This window comes from Vombatus ursinus, unplaced genomic scaffold (genome assembly GCF_900497805.2).
Source record: "Vombatus ursinus unplaced genomic scaffold, bare-nosed wombat genome assembly UNPS02014810.1, whole genome shotgun sequence".
Classification (NCBI taxonomy): Eukaryota; Metazoa; Chordata; class Mammalia; order Diprotodontia; family Vombatidae; genus Vombatus; species Vombatus ursinus.
Window position 1 is genome coordinate 17,550,827 of NW_020954588.1, and position 18,969 is coordinate 17,569,795.

General features: G+C 44.1%; 1 protein-coding gene across 2 annotated transcripts in view; it reads left to right on the plus strand.

The window, feature by feature from the left end:
• Positions 1-18,969, plus strand: part of MCCC1 (methylcrotonoyl-CoA carboxylase 1) — a 60,951-nt gene that overhangs the window by 29,087 nt on the left and 12,895 nt on the right. The window contains exons 11-15 of one of the 2 annotated variants that reach the window (XM_027876161.1): positions 2,474-2,657; positions 13,134-13,243; positions 15,165-15,381; positions 15,481-15,519; positions 17,674-17,760. In XM_027876161.1, the coding sequence (XP_027731962.1) occupies positions 2,474-2,657; positions 13,134-13,243; positions 15,165-15,381; positions 15,481-15,519; positions 17,674-17,760 (637 nt within the window). The remainder of the gene's footprint in view (positions 1-2,473; positions 2,658-13,133; positions 13,244-15,164; positions 15,382-15,480; positions 15,520-17,673; positions 17,761-18,969) is intronic. The other variant, XM_027876162.1, reaches the window with a different exon arrangement.

The window sequence follows — 18,969 nt, forward strand, 5'->3', positions numbered from 1 at the left end:
TGTGTGTGTGTATATACATATATATATATATATATATATATATATATATATATATATATATATATACACATCTTGTTCTCTTTGAATCAGTTCAGATGAGAGTGAGGTTCAAATATGGTGCATCCAACCGCCCACCATTTCCCCCTTCCCTGTAAAAGCTCTAAGTTGCACACCTCTTTTATATGAGATAATTTCCTCCATTCTTCCTCTCCTTTTCCCCTTTTCCCAATGCATCCCTCTTTCTCACCTATCCATTTTTTTGATCATTCCAACATAATCAAATCACTCTAGTGCCCTCTGTCTGCGTGGAGTCCTTCTGACTGCCCTCATAATGATAGTTCTTAGGCGTTACATGTATCATCTTCCTATTCAGGAATATAAACAATTTAACCTTAGAGAGTCCCTTATGAATTCTCTTTCATGTTTACCTTTTTATGCTTCTCTGGAGTTTTGTATTTGAAAGTCTGCTTTTCTATTCAGCTCGGGTCTTTTCACCAGGAATATTTGAAAGTCCTCTATTTCATTAAATATCCATTTTCCCCCGAAGGATTATACTCTGATTTGCTGGGTATATTATTCTTGGTTGTAATCTTTGCATCTTTGACTTCCAGAATATCATTTCAATGCTGCACTTTCTTTAATGTGGCAGATGATAAATCTTCTGTGATCCTAACTATAGCTCCACGGTATGTGAATGGTTTCTTTCTGTCTGCTTGGAGTATTTACTCTTTGACCTGGGAGCTCTGGAATTCAGCTATAATGTTCCTGGAAGTTTTCATTTTGGTTTCTCTTTCAGTTATTGATCAGTGGATTCTTTCAATTTCTACTTTATCCTCTGATTCTAAAATATCATGCCAGTTTTCCTTGACAATTTCTTGAAATATGATGTTTAGGCTCTTTCTTTGCTCATGGCTTTCAAGTAGTCCAATAATTCTTAAATTATCACATTTTCCAGGTCATTTGTTTTTCCAATGAGATATTTCACATTTTCTTATTTTTTTTCATTCTTTTGGCTTTGATTTATAGCCTTTCTTGATGCCTCATGGAGTCATTAGCTTCTGCTTGCCCAATTCTAATTTTAAAGGAATAGTTTTCTTTAGCAAGCTTTTGTACCTCTTTTCCCATTTGACCAATTCTGGGCTTGAGGTGTTATTTTCTTCAGTACTTTTGTGACTCTTTTACCAAGCTGTTAATTGTCTTTTCATAATTATCTTGCATTTCTCTCATTTCTATTCCCAGTTTTTCCTCTCCCATTCTTATTTGATTATGAAAATCATTTTTTAAAGCTCTTCCAGAAATTCTTATTGAGGTTGTGTCCAATTCACTTTTTTTTTTCTTAGTGGCTTTGCTTGCTGCTGTTTTGACATCATTATCTTCTTCTGATTTTATGTCTTGAACTTTTTATAGTCAAGTTCTTTTTTTGTTGTTTGCTTATTTTCCCAGCCTTTGGCCTTTATGTTAAAGTTGAGCTTTGCTTTTGGTATGGGGAGGAGGGGCAGTGTTCTAAGCTTCAGACTTTTTCCTCACTGCTGATTTCAGAGCTAGTTTTCAGAGTTGGGAAGTTTTTGATGCTTCCAAGATGGTGTGATCCAGGGAGAGGTGTGGTCACTGCTCTCCTGGTTTGTTCTCTGGTCTTTACTCAGGAAGGGCCCTGATCTCTTGGGATTTCCATTGATTCTGCTTTTCAGGGTCCCTGCAACCTTAGGACAGCAAGTGTTCTTCTCTGCCTAGGAACTGTGATCCAGGAGTGAGCATGGGCGATGGGGTTGCCAGACTCATCATGTCCTGCACCTAGTGGCTAGCCCAGGAGTCCCTCGTAGCCTCTTTCTAACCAGTTGCCCAATCCCCTTACCATCTCTGGCTTGAGAGCTCCCAAAGGTGCTGCTGCTTATGTTGCCACCACCAGTCCCACCCTTGGTGTTGTTCCCCGTGGACTGTAAGCCAGCCTCCACCCTCATGTCACAGAGCTTTCTTCCTGACCTCCGACGTTGTCTTGGGCTCAAAGAATGTCTCACCCTATCCTTTGTTGGCTCTGTTGCTCCAGAATCATATCTGAGGTGTTGTTTTAAAAGTTGTTTGGAGGGGAATGTTGGGAGAACTTGGCTGAAGTGCTTCCTATCCTCCACCATCTTAGCTCTACCTCTGGAAGTCCTCTTGATTATTTGCAATCATCATTGTGCCATCAGTGTGCCCAGCCTTGATATTTGGACTCAGAATTTAATTGCTTTAGGAAGGAAGCTACAAAACTACTTGCCATGCATATTCACGTATAGACCATTTCCAAGAGAAGGCATCTCAAAAATGGCTCAAAGTATACAAATGTGAGTGGATCAAAATACTGTTGTTTCCATTAACTACACTTTGAGTAAAATTAGATATTCAGTCCCGAAAGTGCCAGAACCAAGGTTTGTTAATGCTCTTAACTATTATTATAAGATGAGTTTTTGCTAACAAAATATTCTTCTTTTTTTAGATTGCTGCTGGAGAGAAGCTCCCTTTGAGTCAGGAAGAAATAAGATTGAAAGGCCATGCCTTTGAAGCGAGAATATATGCAGAAGACCCTCAGAATAATTTCATGCCTGGGGCAGGACCCCTCGTGCACTTGTCTACACCACTCCCAGGGCCTAGTGTTAGGATTGAAACTGGAGTCAGGCAAGGTAAGTGGGGATGAGTGTCTGGCCCTTGTTACTTTCAGTCTGCCTGTAAATGAGGACAGTGATTGTTGCGCTCACCTCCCTCCCAGGGACTGTGGCCAGGAAGCAGGTGGCGAGCCCCAGGGGGCTCGAGCAGCGGGACTCATTCTTGTCTTGGTGACAGCCTCCTCCTCAGCTCTTTGGCCAGCCACGTTCTCCCTTCTTTTACAGCCACTTTAATGGCATTCATGAATTTGCCATTGTTTTTCATTCTTTCAAAAGTGACAGCTGATTTTAAAGAAGACACAATAATTTGTGAACCCCACACTCCCATTTGGAAATCTTGCATGGTTTCTTCCCATCAGCAGAGCTTGCTGATTGCCTGCATGTCCTGTGCACAACATATTGGAGAATACTCACAAGTCTGGTTGAGAACAGGGTCTACTGTCAAGGAGCTGGTGTCTTTGTGTAGATAAGAACTGAAACTATATTAAATAGCAATTAAAGAATTAAATAACAGTTCAAGATAATAGAAGAGACTTCCCGGGGCACTACTTAATCAATTGCGACATGGATTATATGGTGTTTTCAGAGTTCATTGGAGGGGGGATATACTGCCACTCTGATGGGGGAGTAGTCACAGTCACAGTCACAGAGGGGGTGAATTTGAGTTGGTTTTTGCAGGAGAGGTGGATTAGGTAAGCAGAGATAAGAAAGGTGAAGTTCTAGGCCAGAGGACTAAGGGATCTGGGGGGACAACAGACTCCGTAGGAGACTGTCATGGCACGGGAAGAGGTGTGACTTCCAGGAAGAGGTTGGTGAGGGTCCCTTTGTGTTCTGCCCTTGCTGGACCTCATCTGGAGCATCAGTTTTGGGCAGTCCAGTTTGAGAAGGACACTGACAAGCCGGAGGGCATCCAGAGGAAGGCGGCCAGCATGGTGAAGGCCTAGAGTCCTCTTAGGTGAGGCACCACACATGCTTAGTCTGAGAAGAGAAGATTCAGGTAGACCTGAAAATCATCTTCAAGGGGCTCTTTGAGGGGCTCTTACATAGAGAAGAGAGCAGCCTTGTTTTGTTCAGCCCAGGAGGGCAGAATCAGGAGATGGGTAGAAGTGGCAAAGTGGCTGGATGTCAGGAAACAGCACCAGTCATGAGGATGCATCAGTCACATTTCTGGACGCCAGGAGTGGCATGGGCTACGTGGAGGGCAGGGTCCCGTCCACAGTGGTCTTCAAGCAGAGCCTAGATAGCCACTTCTCGAGGACATGGTGTTGTAGAGGAGGTGCCTTGCAGCTGTGGGCTGGACTGGAGGACTTCTCATGTCCCTTCCGATGTGAGCACTGACCATGAGGGACCACGTGGCATGTTGGGGGGACAATGAGGAAGCCAGGTGAGCTGCACAAGTGAGGGTTTGGAAGTAGGACTGGACAGGCGGGTCGGAGCCTGGATGTGAAGGGCCTGGAATGCTGATGTGAACAAGCTGTATTCACACTGATCACAGCTTTCTGAGGGCTCTCACTGAGCAGTCACGGGAGGTTCAGCTCTTCTTGTTCAGTTGGCTCTGTGCTGCCACCCTCATGGTGTCCGTGCTTTATTCATGGTGTTGGGAGGAGCCGTTTCTGGCAGGAGACACCTTTGGTGTTGTGGAGGCAGGCTGAGTGTGTGCGGGGACTCAGGAAGGGGGTTTATGGAGCAGAGGGACGGTGATTCTGATGTTCTGTGGAGTCAGTGTTGGACCTCGGAAATGAGTGAGGCAAATGTATGTTATTAATTCACTATTGAACAGATCGTGACTTTAAAAAAATGTGCCCCCCGAGGAGCTGGTCAGACACAAGGTAGGCAGCAACTTCAGAAACCAATGTGCCGTGGTTCATATTGCTCTTCTATTCGTGTGTGGGCTGCTGGATTGTGCACCAGCCACCAGCCTGAGGAGGTGCAGGGGAGCAGGTAAAGAGGGCTGACAGAGAGTGTCTTGGCTGCCAAAGCAAACAGTTTGTGGGCACTAGAAAGAAGAGGATCACTAGTTGGCCCTTGAGATTACCAGTAATGTTTCATGGATACAAAAGCAGCCCTCAGGCTGCCCATAGTAGTGATCCTCAGAGGAGAACAGGAGGCGTGCATGCTTTTGTTGCTAATGCCTAAATTAGAGTGAGATCGTTTTTTAGAATACAGTGTTGGGAAGAAAGTCCAGGAGTCACCCTGTTGTTATACCATCTGCAAACATTAATTTAATGACCAGTACTTCAAATGGGAGCTTTTTGTCAGACTACCAGTTAGTATATACACTCTTGAAGGAACTGATTCCCATCCATGTTGACATTCTTACTCTAAGTGAGGGGCTCTTAACCTCTTCTGTGTTGTGAACTTCCTTTGGCAATCTGGTGAAGCCTGTGGACCCTTTCTCAGAATAATACTTTTAAATGCATAAAATAAAATACAAAAGATTACAAAGGACACCAGTTACAAACAGTTCTAGCTTTATGTAAGTGGACCATTCTACTAAAGCTATTTTTACATAATGCAGATTTGCCCATGGAAGGAAGGGAGGGAGGCAGGGAGGGGGCTGCGTGCCCATGAAGGGAGGGGGATGACGCACTATTCAAGGACACATGGGGGTGGGGGCCGGGGACAGAGGAGTGAGAGCAGGAAGAGCAACACACAGGGGCTGGGGCAGTCACATGGAGGCCCGGCTAGAATTGAGAGGAAAAACACACAGGGGGCAAATACATGGGGCCAGACACAGACACAGGCAGGAGAGGACAGGTGACATGTGGAAGCCAGGAATAGGCAATGCGGTAGCTAAGCATGGACAGAGGGAAGACAGGTACATGGGGGCTGGACACGCAGGTGGGTGGGCAGATCCAGGCAAAGGTCTCAGGGAGTCTCATGATAAGGCCTTGATCCCACAGTCTCTCCATGCATTCATTCTTCTATTTTCACTTGAAGGGTTTTTTTAGGGGCGGGGTGGGGCAGGAAGCCATGGAGCCTGGAGCCAGAAGGCCGGAGTGGAGAGAGAGAGAGAGAGCACAGTACTGAACAGTAAAGTTAATATAGGTGGTTTTATAATACAGATTTCTCTCAGAATTCTTTACTTCAAGTTGAATTTGAGTCATGCAAATTTATGTAAAATGAGAACTATCTATATATTGAAGTACAGTTATCAGAATATATATTTTAAAAACCCAAGTTCACAGACCCCAAGTAAAGACCCCTCACTCTAAGTGAAGCTAGAAGATAAAGTAGTAGCAGTCGTGGCAACCATAAGACAAGGCCTGGCCTCTCTTCTAAGAGGCAGATAAAGGAGCTGGAGAAATGGGTCTACTTGTGTGCCCCACGGAATTGAGAAATCCAGTTTCACTGAACACTTGATCACATCACGTTGCTATGCTCACAACAAGCTGCCATGAAAACAACTGCCACTTACTTGTCACATCTGTTGCAGAAAGTGAAAAAGTAGAAAAATTACATGGTGAACTCAGCAGAGTCAGACAATCAATTAACAAGCATCCCCTATGGACCAGGCCTTGTGTTAAGCCCAGGGGCTACAAAGAAAGGCAAAAATACTCTCTCTGACTGTGAGGAACCCACATTCCCTTGGGGGAGTCAACCTGCAAATAACTGTACCTATATTGTATGTGCAGTATAAATGAAAGGAAACCCCAGAGGGCAGGTCCTAGCAGTGGGAGGAACAACAAAAGCGAGGCCTCCTGCCGAAGGAAGGATTGGAGGCGAGTCTTCAGGGAAGTCAGGAGACAGAGGGGACGATGCAGAGCATTCCAGGCATGGGATGGCGTGACGGCCGAGTGGGGAGGTGGAGGAACAGCAGGAAGGTGGCCGCTGCTGGATCTAGTCTGTGAACAGCAGTGAAAAGTAAGAAGTCCGGAAAGGCAGGAAGAAGAAGCCACGTAATGGAGGGCTTTAAATGCCAAGCAGGTGATTTTACATCTGGTCCTGGAGTTAACAGGGAGCCACTCTAGAGTAGAAGGAGACTAGGTCACACCTGAAATTTAGGGACACCACTTTGGCAGCTCCATGGCGTCTGGATCCGAGTGGGGAGAGACTTGAGGCGGACACCAGCTGGAAGGTTGCCATGAGAGTGCAGGTGAGAGAGGTGATGAGGTCTGTACTCAGGTGTTGGCTGTGCGAGTAGAAGGAAGGGATGCACCCAAGAGATGTTGTGAAGGTAGAGACAAGTACGGGACTTGGCAGCAATTGAATATGTGAGGTGAAAGCAAGAATCAGCAATGACACTGAGGGGGCAAGTCCTACCTGCATATCTAGTGGTTTCCTGTGACAAAGAGGAAGACAAGGCCAAGCATTGGAAAATGTGGTTTAGGATGAAATGAGCCATAGACATGTAGACTCTTCACAAACCTCACATCTGTATCATGAATACTGTTTTTAAGAGAAGAATCAAAAGAGGTTGGCTCTAGTGAGTACTGAAGAATATCATAAAAATTAGAATTGGTTAGACCTTAATAGTCAGAAAATGAACGTACCAATGTGGGAGTCATTTCAGAATCTTCTGTCTCTGTGTAGTCGAGGCATCCACTGGTCAGTCACTCAAGCATCTACACGCTCACTATGTGTCAGGTACTGTGCTAAGCGTTAGAAGTACAAAGAAAGACAAAAACACGGTTCCTTCCTTCAAGATCTTACATTCTGATGGGGGAGCCAATAGACATGCAATCGCATACAGACAATAGACTGAGTAGATCAAAAGTAATGTCAGAGGGAAGGCACCTATGGGGAAAAGTGTAGACTGAGGAAGGCCTTCTGCAGAAAGTGGGACCTGAGCCAAGTCAGAGTAAGCCAGGGAAGCCGGAAGCTAGAGGCAAGAGCAGAGAGCATCCCAGGCATGAGGTACAGTCAGTGAAAACATGGAGTCAGGAGAGGGAATTGCTGGGTGTTGCTGGATTATCACATATGTAAAGGGGAGTAAAGTGTAAGAAGATTGGAAAGAGAGGAAAGGGCCAGACAGTAAAGGAAATGTCAGACAGAAGATTTTGTATTTCATCCAGGAACTAATATGGAGCCACTGAAGCTTATTGAGTTGGAGAGATGGGGTGGGGGCAGGGGGCAGTAGGGTTATACCTGGACTTAAGGAAAAGTGAGGGTGGATAGGAGTAGGGAGAGATTTAAGGCTGGGAGACCAACCAGAAGGCCATCCATAACAAATTAGAAGAAAGGATAAAAGCAATTTCCCCAGTAGATAAGTGGTCAAAGGATTTGAACAAGCATATCTCAAAAGAATTGCCAACTATTAACAAGCATAAGAAGGAATGCTCCAAATCAATATATAATAATAATAAGAGATATAACAATAATAAGAGATTTGAAGGTTGAAACAGCCCTGAAGTTTGACTTTACAGCCTGCAAATTGGCAAAGATGACAAAAGATGAAAGCAGTCAATAGTGGAGGGACTGTGGGAAGATAATCACTCTAGTTGCCTTCACTAACCATAGCTGGTGAAGCTGTGAATCAGTACAACCATTTTGGGAAACAATTTGGAATCATGCAAATGAAGTAAATTAAATGTCCATGCCCTTTGACCCAAAGATTCTACTACTTTTGGACTTATACCCCAAGAAGGTCACTGATAAGAAGAAAGTCCCCATGAACACCAAAATATTTATAGCCGCAATTTTGTGATGGCAAAGCATCAGAAACAAAGCAGATGTCCATGGACTGGGGAATGTTTAGATAAATTGTGGTACATGAATGTAGTGAAGTATTACTGTTCCATAAGAAATGATGACTGTGATGAATACAGAAAAGCATGGAAAGATCTGTATGAACTGATACAAAATGAAGTAAGCAGAGCCAAGAAACCAGGATACACAATGACTACAACAATGTGAATGGGAAGGATAACCCTCCAAAAAAGCAAAAGTGAATGTTGCAAAAATCACAAAGAAGCATGGTTCCAAAGAAGAGACACAAGAAGACCCCCACCACCACACCCCTTTGCAGAGGTGGGAGGGCCACAACTATAGTGCATTATATACATTTTCAGAATTTTCAGTGTATTCATCAGTTTTGTTGATTTTTCTTTTCTTTTTTATTTAAAAATATTTGTCATATGGAGTGGTTCTCTTGGAGGGGAAGGGGAAATTTTAGTGATGTAAAAAAGATTAATCAATTAAATGTATTATTTTTTTAATGAGAAAAGGATAGGACAAGGAATGCTCTCTGAGGAGGAGAAGGGAGAGGGATATATTTGGAAACAAATGTGATATGAAAACCAAAGATATCAAAAAGAAAATAAAGTCCAAAAAACTGCTAAATACTGCATTTTTAGAAACTGGTGCTATAAATAACTTAGTATCATTAAAAATTAAAAGAAGAAACAACAATATGAAAGGATACTTATTATATTATATATATAATATATATTATATTATATGTAATATATATTATATTATATATATTACATTATATATATATATCTTATAATTACAGCAGCTTGAACCCAACCCATTTAAACAACCAGTTGACTACAAAACATGAGAATTGAACAAAACTCATAGCACCCCAAAGTGTTCATCATTGTCACTGAGGCTACCATGTATATAATTAAAGTATAAACCCAAAAGATTCCACAGAAACAGACAGACAGTGGGAGGAAAGGCTCCAGCACATCAAGGGGTCTTCTGTGGTGGATTTATGAAAAGACATGGACAAAGATTAGAGAGACTGAGAAGGAATGGATGAATGGCCATGCAGGCTAGCAGGGATCACTCTCCACTCTCCTTGTGAGATCATGATTCCAATGAAGCATTGAAGTATCGTGGCTGACAAAGAAAAACTTGTTCTCTGTTTCCCTTTAGCTTATCCCATTAACATCCTGAACAGATCTCAGTTCTCAAGAATTTCCTCTGAATCCTAGAAATCCTTTCCCTGTGCACACTCCTTCCAGAAAAAGAAGTCCTCCTCCTGTACACCTTGACGTTGGAGTTTGTAGTTTAAGAAGCGCTAAATGGGTCGCGAGTGGAAAAAGTTTAAGAAGCCCCGGTCAAGAGTACCCTGCTGGGGGGCGGAGCCAAGATGGTGGAGTGAAAACAGTGACTTGCTTGAGCTCTCCCCCAAACCCCTCCAAATACCTATAAAAAAAATGGCTCTAAACAAATTCTAAAGCAGCAGAACCCACAAAAAGATGATGAAACAAATTTCCAGCCCAAGACAACCTGGATGGTTGATCTGAAAGGTATATCGCTCCTGGGGAAGAGAGGGGCGCAATGTGGCGTGGGCGCACAGGCCACAGCGACCCTGGAGCAGGCCTCAGAGGATTGAATCACAGGCAGCTGTGGCGGTTTCCAGACTTCTCAACCCACAAAAGCCAAAGACAACTTAGAAGGTCAGTGGGAAAAGTCTGTGATGGCAGTGAGAGGTAGAAGCTAGATCTCAGTCGCCCCTCCCCGGGGCAGTGGCTGCCTCCTGAGCTTCCGGCCCACAGACTGAGGGGGAATCAAATGGCTGATCAGAGGGAGATTGCAGTGATCTCTTTGCCAGTGCTGAGGCAGGAATCTCTTGCTTTGCCCGTGCTTGGATCCGGGTCACAGTTCTGAGGGGTGGTCCTGGGGCGAGGAGGAACACTGGTGGGGTGGAGCTTGTTGTGGTGGTAGAGAAAAAACACCTCGTCCCTTATCATACCACCTTGGAAGAACTGAAAATTTACAGGTCCCCCGAAGTATCTCTGAAAACAGCTGTATAAACTCCAGAAGCGTGGGACAGTACATTCTCCACACTGGAAGCAGACTCTTACCTTAACAAAGAGTTAAAAACTCAAGTAATTGGCCGGGATCATGAGTAAGCAGCGCAAAAAGAGTCAGACAATGTTATCTTACTTTGGTGACAAAGAATATCAAAACATACAACCAGAAGAAGATAACAAAGTCAAAACTCCTACATCCAAAGCCTCCAAGAAAAATATGTGAATCAATCCCAGGCCTTGGAAGAGCTCAAAAGGGATTTTGAGAAGCAAGTAAGAGAAGTAGAGGAAAAACTGAGAGTGATACAAGAAAATCATGAAAAACAAGTCAATAGCTTGCTAAAGGAGACTCAAAAAAATACTGAAGAAAATAACACCTTAAAAAATAGCCTAACCCAAACGGCAAAAGAGGTCCAAAAAGCCAATGAGGAGAAGAATGCCCTAAAAAGCAAAATTGGCCAAATGGAAAAGGAAGTCCAAAAGATTACTGAAGAAAATACTTCCTTAAAAATTAGAATAGAGCAATTGGAAGCTAGTGACTTTATGAGAAATCAAGACACTGTAAAAACAAATCAAAAAGAATGAAAAATTAGAAAACAATGTGAAATATCTCATTGGAAAAATAACTGACCTGGAAAATCGATCCAGGAGAGAGAATTTAAAAATTATTGGACTATCTGAAAACCATGATCAAAAAAAGAGCCTAGACATCATCTTTCAAGAATTTTTCAAAGAAAACTGCCCTGATATTTTAGAACCAGAGGGCAAAATAGAAATTGAAATAATCCACCGATCTCCTGAAAGAGATCCCCAAAGGAAAACTCCTAGGAATATTGTAGCCAAATTCCAGAGTTCCCAGGTCAAGGAGAAAATATTATAAGCAGCCAGCAAGAAACAATTCAAGTATTGTGGAAACACAATCAGGATAACACAAGATTTGGCAGCTTCTGCATTAAGGGACCTGCAGGGCATGGAATATAATATTCTAGAGGGCAAAGGAAATAGGATCACAACCAAGAATCACCTACCCAGCAAAACTGAGTATAATTCTTCAGGGGGAAAAAATGGTCATTCAGTGAAATAGAGGACTTTCAAACATTCTTAATGAAAAGACCAGAGCTGAATAGAAAATTTGACTTTCAAATACAAGACTCAAGTGGAACATGAAAAGGTAAACAGGAAAGAGAAATCATAAGAGACTTATTAAGGTTGAACTGTTTACATTCCTGCATGGAAAGATGATATTTGTAACTCATGAGACCTTTGTCAGTATTAGGGTAGTTGGAGGGGAAAAAATTATATGTACATATATATAGATATAGATAGATAGATATAGATATATAGATAGATGGATAGATAAATAGAGGGCACAGGGTGAGTTGATCTGGAGAATAAAATTAAGGGATGAAAGAGGATTATACTAGGAGAAGGAGAAAGGGAGAGGTAGAATGGGGTAAATTATCTTACAGAAAAAGAAAAGAAAAGGCTCTTACAGTAGAGGGGAAACAGGGGAAGGTGAGAGGGAATGAGTGAATCGTATTCTCATAGGATTTGACTTAAGGAGGGAGTAATATACACACTCAATTGTGTATGGAAATCTGTCTTACCCTACAGGAAAACAGGGGGGAAGGGGACAAGAGAGTAGAGGGATGATAGAGAGGAGGCCAGATTGGGAAAGGGGGTAATGAGAAACAAATACTTCTGAGGAGGGACAGGGTCAAAAGAAAGAATAGAATAAATGTGTGGGGGCAGGATAGAATTAAGGGGAATAGAGTTAGTTTTTCACAGCATGTCTACTATGGAAGTGTTCTGCATAACTGCACATATATAACCTATATTGAGTTACTTGCCTTTTCAATGAAGGTGGGTGGGGAGGGAGGAAGGGAGAAAATTTGGAACCCAAAGTTTTAAAAACACATGTTTAAAAAAAATGTTTTCACATGCAACTGGGAAATAAGAAATACAGGAAATGGGGTACAGAAATTTATCCTTCCCTACAGGAAAATTGAAGGGGAAGGGGATAAGAGAAGGGGGGGAGAGATAGAAGGGAAGGCAGACTAGGGGAAGGGGTATTCAGAATGCATGCCATCTTGGGGTGGGGGAGGGGCGAGAAGGGGTGAAAATTTGGAATTCAAAATCTTGTGGAAGTAAATGTTGAAAACTAAAAATAAATAAATTTATTAAAAAAAAAAAAGAGTACCTTGCTGAGGGGGCAGCTAAGTGGTGCAGTGATAGAGCTCCAGCCTTGGAGTCAGGAGGACCTGGCTTCAAATCCAGCCTCAGACACTTGACAGTAGCTGTTTGACCTTGGGCAAGTCACTTAACCCCAATTGCCTCACCAAAATGCAAAAAAAAAAAAAAAAAGAAAGAAAAAAAAGAGTACCCTGCTGATAATCTCTTGATGAGAATGCACACCCTGTGAGTGCAGGGACTGTGGGGTTTAGGGTTTGCATCTCTAGTGCCTGGCATCTGTGAGGTGTTTAAGTTGAATCTGTGTAAAGCAATCCTGCTTGACACCATAACTGTCCTGTCTATTTAGCCAGATACTGTCCATTAGCTAGATAATTGGTCCATTAGCCAGATAATGATGTGCAAGCTAGTTTGTACAAAGGAAGGACAATGCATTTGTAATTCAGCAAACAGCAAGACACCTTCTGTAAACAAATGTTTCAGCCATTAATCTTGGGGATGCTGGACTTTCTTGGGCAGATGACCTGTTTCTGAAGTTTGTGTCTCCATGTACGCTCAGCTGAAGCTTTACTTCAAAAACTTGCCTTGTTTATTTCAGGTGATGAAGTTTCAGTGCACTATGACCCCATGATTGCAAAACTTGTTGTCTGGGCTGCCGACCGCCAAGCAGCATTGAAGAAGCTTCAGTACAGCCTTCACCAGTACAATGTGAGTGATCAGGAAGCTCAATTTAACCAGCTCTGAGGTTTTTGTAGTGGCTTACAAGATAATGGCATGGGACTTTTCTCCCTGTTCACTTAGTTCATGGTCTAAGCTGTGCCCACAGCCTCGTATGTGTCATGAGTCATAGACAGGGTATTTCTGCACGGCAAAATGAAGTCTCAGAATTTCCAGATTTCAATTAGAAGAGAAAAGTTCTAGAAATAAGGATCTCACTTAGGGTAGGAATTGTATGCTGATTGCCTCATTTAATAAGATGCCTTATGAAATCCCAAGATATAGGTTTTCAAAGTTAAACTGGGAGGGGGAGGCATTTTTCCCCAGAAGAAAAAATAGTATGTCTTGGATAACAGTTGATGTTGTTGATTTTGGAAGGTTGTTTGCATTTCTCTAGTGTGTTACCTGACTGCATCCAAAGGAGTTGGCTTCCTGAAAGGGTTTCTTTTTAGACTGCTAACTGGAAAAACACCATATGACTGGTGTTGGTTTGATTTGCCCTGGCAATTAGAACTCTAGCCCGAATGTCCAGCCGCCACCTCCCCCCCCCTTGGGATCTGTGTCATGGTATCATGGATCTGTTGCTGGAAAGGGCCTCCAAGGCCATCTGTCACTGACATATTGGGGTGACATTATGGGCGAGTCACTGAGCTTGGGATAAAACCATGCTTCAAGAAGCAAAGCAAAAAACTCATGAACTCAGATTTTAAAAAATGTTGTAACATAGACATTAGAAGCAAGAGCAGGTAATGAAGACAAGAGCAGTACAATCTGCTCATGCCCAGAATTAGGAAAAACTGATTTTGAACCCTAGAGATAAAAGAAATGGCATTTCAAAAATCTATGTTGGGGAGAAGAAGATTGAACAAAGAGATGGAAGCACTGTCGACTACCTTGCCCTAATGGGCGCCTAGGCCTGAGAGCCCCAAGTGTGGCAGCTCTGCCCCAAAGCCACCTGTCCTGCAGCCACAGCTGCCAAGGACCCAGAAGAGGACGACCATCCCACCAAAGTCGTTGGCATTGTCCAAGGGCTCACCATCAGGGATGGATATGGGTTTTATCAGTAGAAATAACATGAAAGAAGATGGATTACCTTCACCAAAGGACCCCAGGTCCTTTCCATCTGGCCGGCCACTGGCATCTCTATGGATTGTTTCCCCCATTTCCATGTGAGCTCCCTGACAGTGGGGACTGTCTTTTCCATTTGTTTCTCCAGCATTTAGCACAGTGCTGTGCACATAGCAGATGCATTTTTTTAAAATGCTTTCTCGATCCTTTATTCATTTCTATCTCATAGACTCCATCATTTCCTTCAGGACATGCTCAAGCCCCACCTTCTACCCCAAGGGTTTCCTGCTGCCACTTACTAGTAACCTCCTTCCCTCTCTGCCAGCCACCTTGTACTTATCTACTTTGTGTTAGTCTGTGTATACTTGGGAACAGTTTAGTCATGGTTAGAGATCTGGCCGCAAAGCGAGAGAGATTCAGGTTCAAGGCTTCCTTCTGATCTGTGTGGGCTGTATGACCCTTGTGACCCAAGGGACCAAGATGTCCAGGACAGCTCTCTTCATTCACAGGGCAGGTGCCAACCTGCACTGGCAAAGGGAGTGTCCTCACGAGGAGTTCTGTAAACCAGTAATGTCACAGGTCCAGGAACACTTATATGGGTACCTGTTGTCTCCCTTGAGAGACTGTAAGCTCCTTGAGGGCAGGGACTGGTTGGTTTTTGTCTCTGTATCCCCAGTGCCTGGCACAGTGCCCGGCATGTGGTAGACGTTTGATAAATGCTGGTTGAACACATTGGTTGTGGCTAGTTTTCCACATCTGTGATTTTCCCAGGCACTGCTTTGTCCAGGCCCTTAAAAACATTTGGGCTTTGAACCTCATTGAAAGCTTGTGTGCTTTTCCCTAGATCACAGGATTGAACACCAACATCGACTTCTTACTGAGTCTTTCCAGACACCCCGAGTTCGAAGCTGGCAACGTGCATACAGACTTTATCCCACAACACTCCCATGACTTGCTCCCCCCTCCGAGTGCCACGGCCAAAGAGGTTTTATGTCAAGCCGCGCTGGGACTCCTCCTCCAGGAGAAAGTTATGACCAATGCTTTCAGACTTCAGACAGAGGGTAAGGACTACCTTTCTCTTTCCAGTTATCAAGTTTTTATGAAACTGAGTCTGGGGAAGCTTGCTTATTTCTTTTTTTTCCCATTCTCTATTATTATAGGTGTTTTTCAGAATTGTACAAGCCTTCCACACTTGATAGGTACCAACAGCACTCATTCATCAACTAGAATCATGAAATAATGGGATCACAGAGTCAGAAGAGATTTGAGAGGTTGTCTTGTCTGGCTCCCAGACTTGTAAATCCCTCTGCCTCTAACAATTGTCATGAGACAAGGGCCTTGAGGACTCTAAAGTGCCATCTGAGTACGAGCTATGGAGCAGCTGGGGGCACAATGGATAGAGCGCCGGGCCTGGAGTCAGGAAGACCTGAATTCAAATCTGGCTTTAGACACTTACTAGCTATATGACCCTGAGCAAGTCACTTAACCCTGTTTGCCTAATTTCCTCATCTGTAAATGAGCTGGAGAAGGAAATGGCAAACCGCTCCAGTGTCTTTGCCAAGAAAACCCCAAATGAGTGATGAAGGGTCAGACATGACTGAAACAACTGAACAACCAGAAATATCAGCTAAAATCCTTTCTGACAAATGGTCATTGAGCCTCTACTCCATCCCCTCCAGAAACAGCAAATTTCCTTGACTCATGGAGCAGCCAGCACCATACTGGGACAGCCCTCATTATTAGAAAGTTCTTTATGCCGATGTACAATCCACCTCCCCACAGTTTCCCTCTGCTGCACCTCGTTCTGTCCTCTAGGGCTAAGCTGCACAAGTAACCCCCCTTTCCCATGACCCCTTCCCAATATTTGGGGACAGCTTTCACGGCCTTCCGAGGCTTCTCTTTGCCAAGCTAAATAGCTCAAGGTCCTTCACGTTCCTGACAGTCACGTGACGCGGTTCGGTGTCCCCTCCCCATCTCGGCCGCTCCTCACTGGGCATGCTGCAGCTGGCGGCATCTTTTGTGAAACACGGAGCCCAAAACTGAATACGACCCTGCAGCTGCTCTCCAGCCAGCACCGTCCATGTCCCTTGTTCTGGACTCCGTCCTTTGCTGAGTGCAGCTTTGGAGGGCATCCATGTCACACTCTTAGCTCATATTGAGCTTTGCAGGCAACTAACTCTGACCCCTTAGTCATGAACATAATTGCATTAATATACATCTGAGCCACTCTCCAGTCAAGTCTGGACAGGTTCAGTTGATTTGTTCCTTGTCACATGGATGGATGAATGAATGAGTGAGTGAACATAATCTCCTCCAGCTCTGATATTTTAGGACTGTAACAGAACTCTCATGACATTGTCATTAGTGCCTTGCTGGCATTTAGATGGGCTGTTTTTGACAATTCTATTATCTCTTCAGACCATCACTTTGTCCCAAAGCACGCTGGCTGCTGGTGATCACTGCTTCCTTCTCTAGGTCCTCTCCTACCGTCCCTTCAGTCAATCCTTTTAGAGTTTTGCTGAGAAGAGACATTAAGTTTATTGTTACACAATCCACCTTCTTCCTCATTTTCAAAATTGGGCTGTTTATCCACTTCAGTCCTCTGGCACCTTTCCCAGTCTCCACAGCCAGCAGCATGTTCTTTAAGAACCCAGTTTGAGCAGCCAGATGGCCCCTTACTGACCTCACTTACCTTGGGCGTCAGTCCCTTAGCAAGAGGAGAATGTTGATTTTCCCTTTTTCATTGTGAAGTTCATTGACAGAGAAGATGGAAGCAAAGTTGAAGAGGCCCACTTTTCCTTTCCCAGCTATCATTTAACATTGCGCCATACCCTCAAATAGCCTGGGCACATAAGTAAAATGTCTGGGGGGAGGGACCTGCCCTTTTTTGTGCTTAACACTTTTTGTAAGCGTCAGCTCATTATGTACTTTCACCAAGAGTCACACTTGGAATCTGGACTCCCAGCTCTCCGCCTTCTGGCCGTAGGCTAAGTCACCTCAGCCTCTGTGTGCCTCACTTTCCTCATCTCAGAATGAGGGGGCCAGACTCGATGACCCTCAAAGTCCCTTTGGGCTCTAGGTTCTCCAGTCCCCATAGATCACGGGTTAAGGCAGGGATACTGGAGAAGGGGCCACTTGGCTCTCGCCTTTACTTCACAAGGGTCCTCAGCATCACGGCTTTCAGGACGTCGAATGTGCATTGTTGTCCTGGCCCTTCTTTCCTCTTGCCAGGTGGTGTCTTAACAAGACAAATCGTGTCTAGAACCTGTTTCTTGGCAGTCTTGTTTGTTTTCTGTACCTGTTTAAGGACTTTCTGCTCTTTAATTTGTGACTTTTTACAAACAATTTTCCAGATCAGTTCTCACCTTTTGCATCCAGTAGTGGAAGAAGATTAAATTTCTCTCACACCAGAAATGTGACTCTTCAGGATGGGAAAAACAGTAAGTACCAGGGGCAGGTGAAGCCTGAGTTTCTGTGACCTTCTGAACTAAGGAGAAAAGTCACCGTTGTCAGCGCCATTCCAAGCAAACACACTTCTAGGTCTTCATGACTAGGAATGCGGAAAAGCAGCTAAGCTACAGTCCAGGACGGTTAAATGCCTGCTCTGCCCCAGTAACAACAGACGGGCAGAGCTGTGCAAGGAAAAGAGGGATAGTTTGGGAATTGGAGGACCTGGGTTCGAGTCATGGCTCTGCTGCTCCGCTTGTCTGACCTTGGGCAGACACCTAACTTCCCTCACCTCGGCGTCATCTGTAAAACAACAGGGTTCACTCAGTGGTCTCCATGGTTCATTCCTGCTGTAAATCTTAGTCTTGTGATTCATTTTATGTAGTGCAAAAAAACTTTCCATACCACAGCCCTATGAGGTGGGTAGTGTAAGTATAATTATTCTACAGTTGGGGAAACTGAGGCACAGTAAGGTTAAGTAACGCGCCTGTGACTTCACAGCCAGTGGACGAGCCCTTCAGTCACATGCCCGGTTTCTGTGGGCCCATTGTTTTCAGTATGTGTCCCGAGGCTCAGCTCTGTGCATGCTGCAGTCTCTCTGGCACCATTTTGTACGCTTTTGTTCCTCATGCCCTCCTCTTGTGTTCCACCCCGGTTCCCTTCATTCCATGCTGGGTTTGTGTCTTTTAAAATCTCAGTGGATCAGAGCCCTCTCTCAGCTTCTTCAGGTTCTCAGAAGCTGCTGCTTTCTCTTCCTCATGGGGAACAGGTGCAGGGGCCGCTGAAAGGAAGGACGTGGGTAGTGATCAGCTGCAAATCCTGATTGATAGTGCCAGGACTCTAAGCCCAGGTGACTGGCAGAATAGTAGTTCTGTGGTCTGGCAGAGAACTCGGGGAGTTTGGTTTTAGACATGTGGAACTTGAGGCACCCGGCCATATCCAGGTGGCAACGTCCTGCCAATAATTGGAGAAATCAATTTGAGCGTCCCTTGCATATGGTTAATAGATTATCGTATCATAAATCTAAAGCTGGTTAGGCCCCCAGTAGCCATCTAATCCAACCACTTCATTTTACAGCTGAGGAAACTGAGGCCCTTACTGGGAAATGCCTCACCCTGGATCACCCAGGGAGTAACCTATCCCAAGTCCGGTGTTCTTTCCAGCTGTCATTCCTCAGGGAAAACATAGACCACCTTTACCTT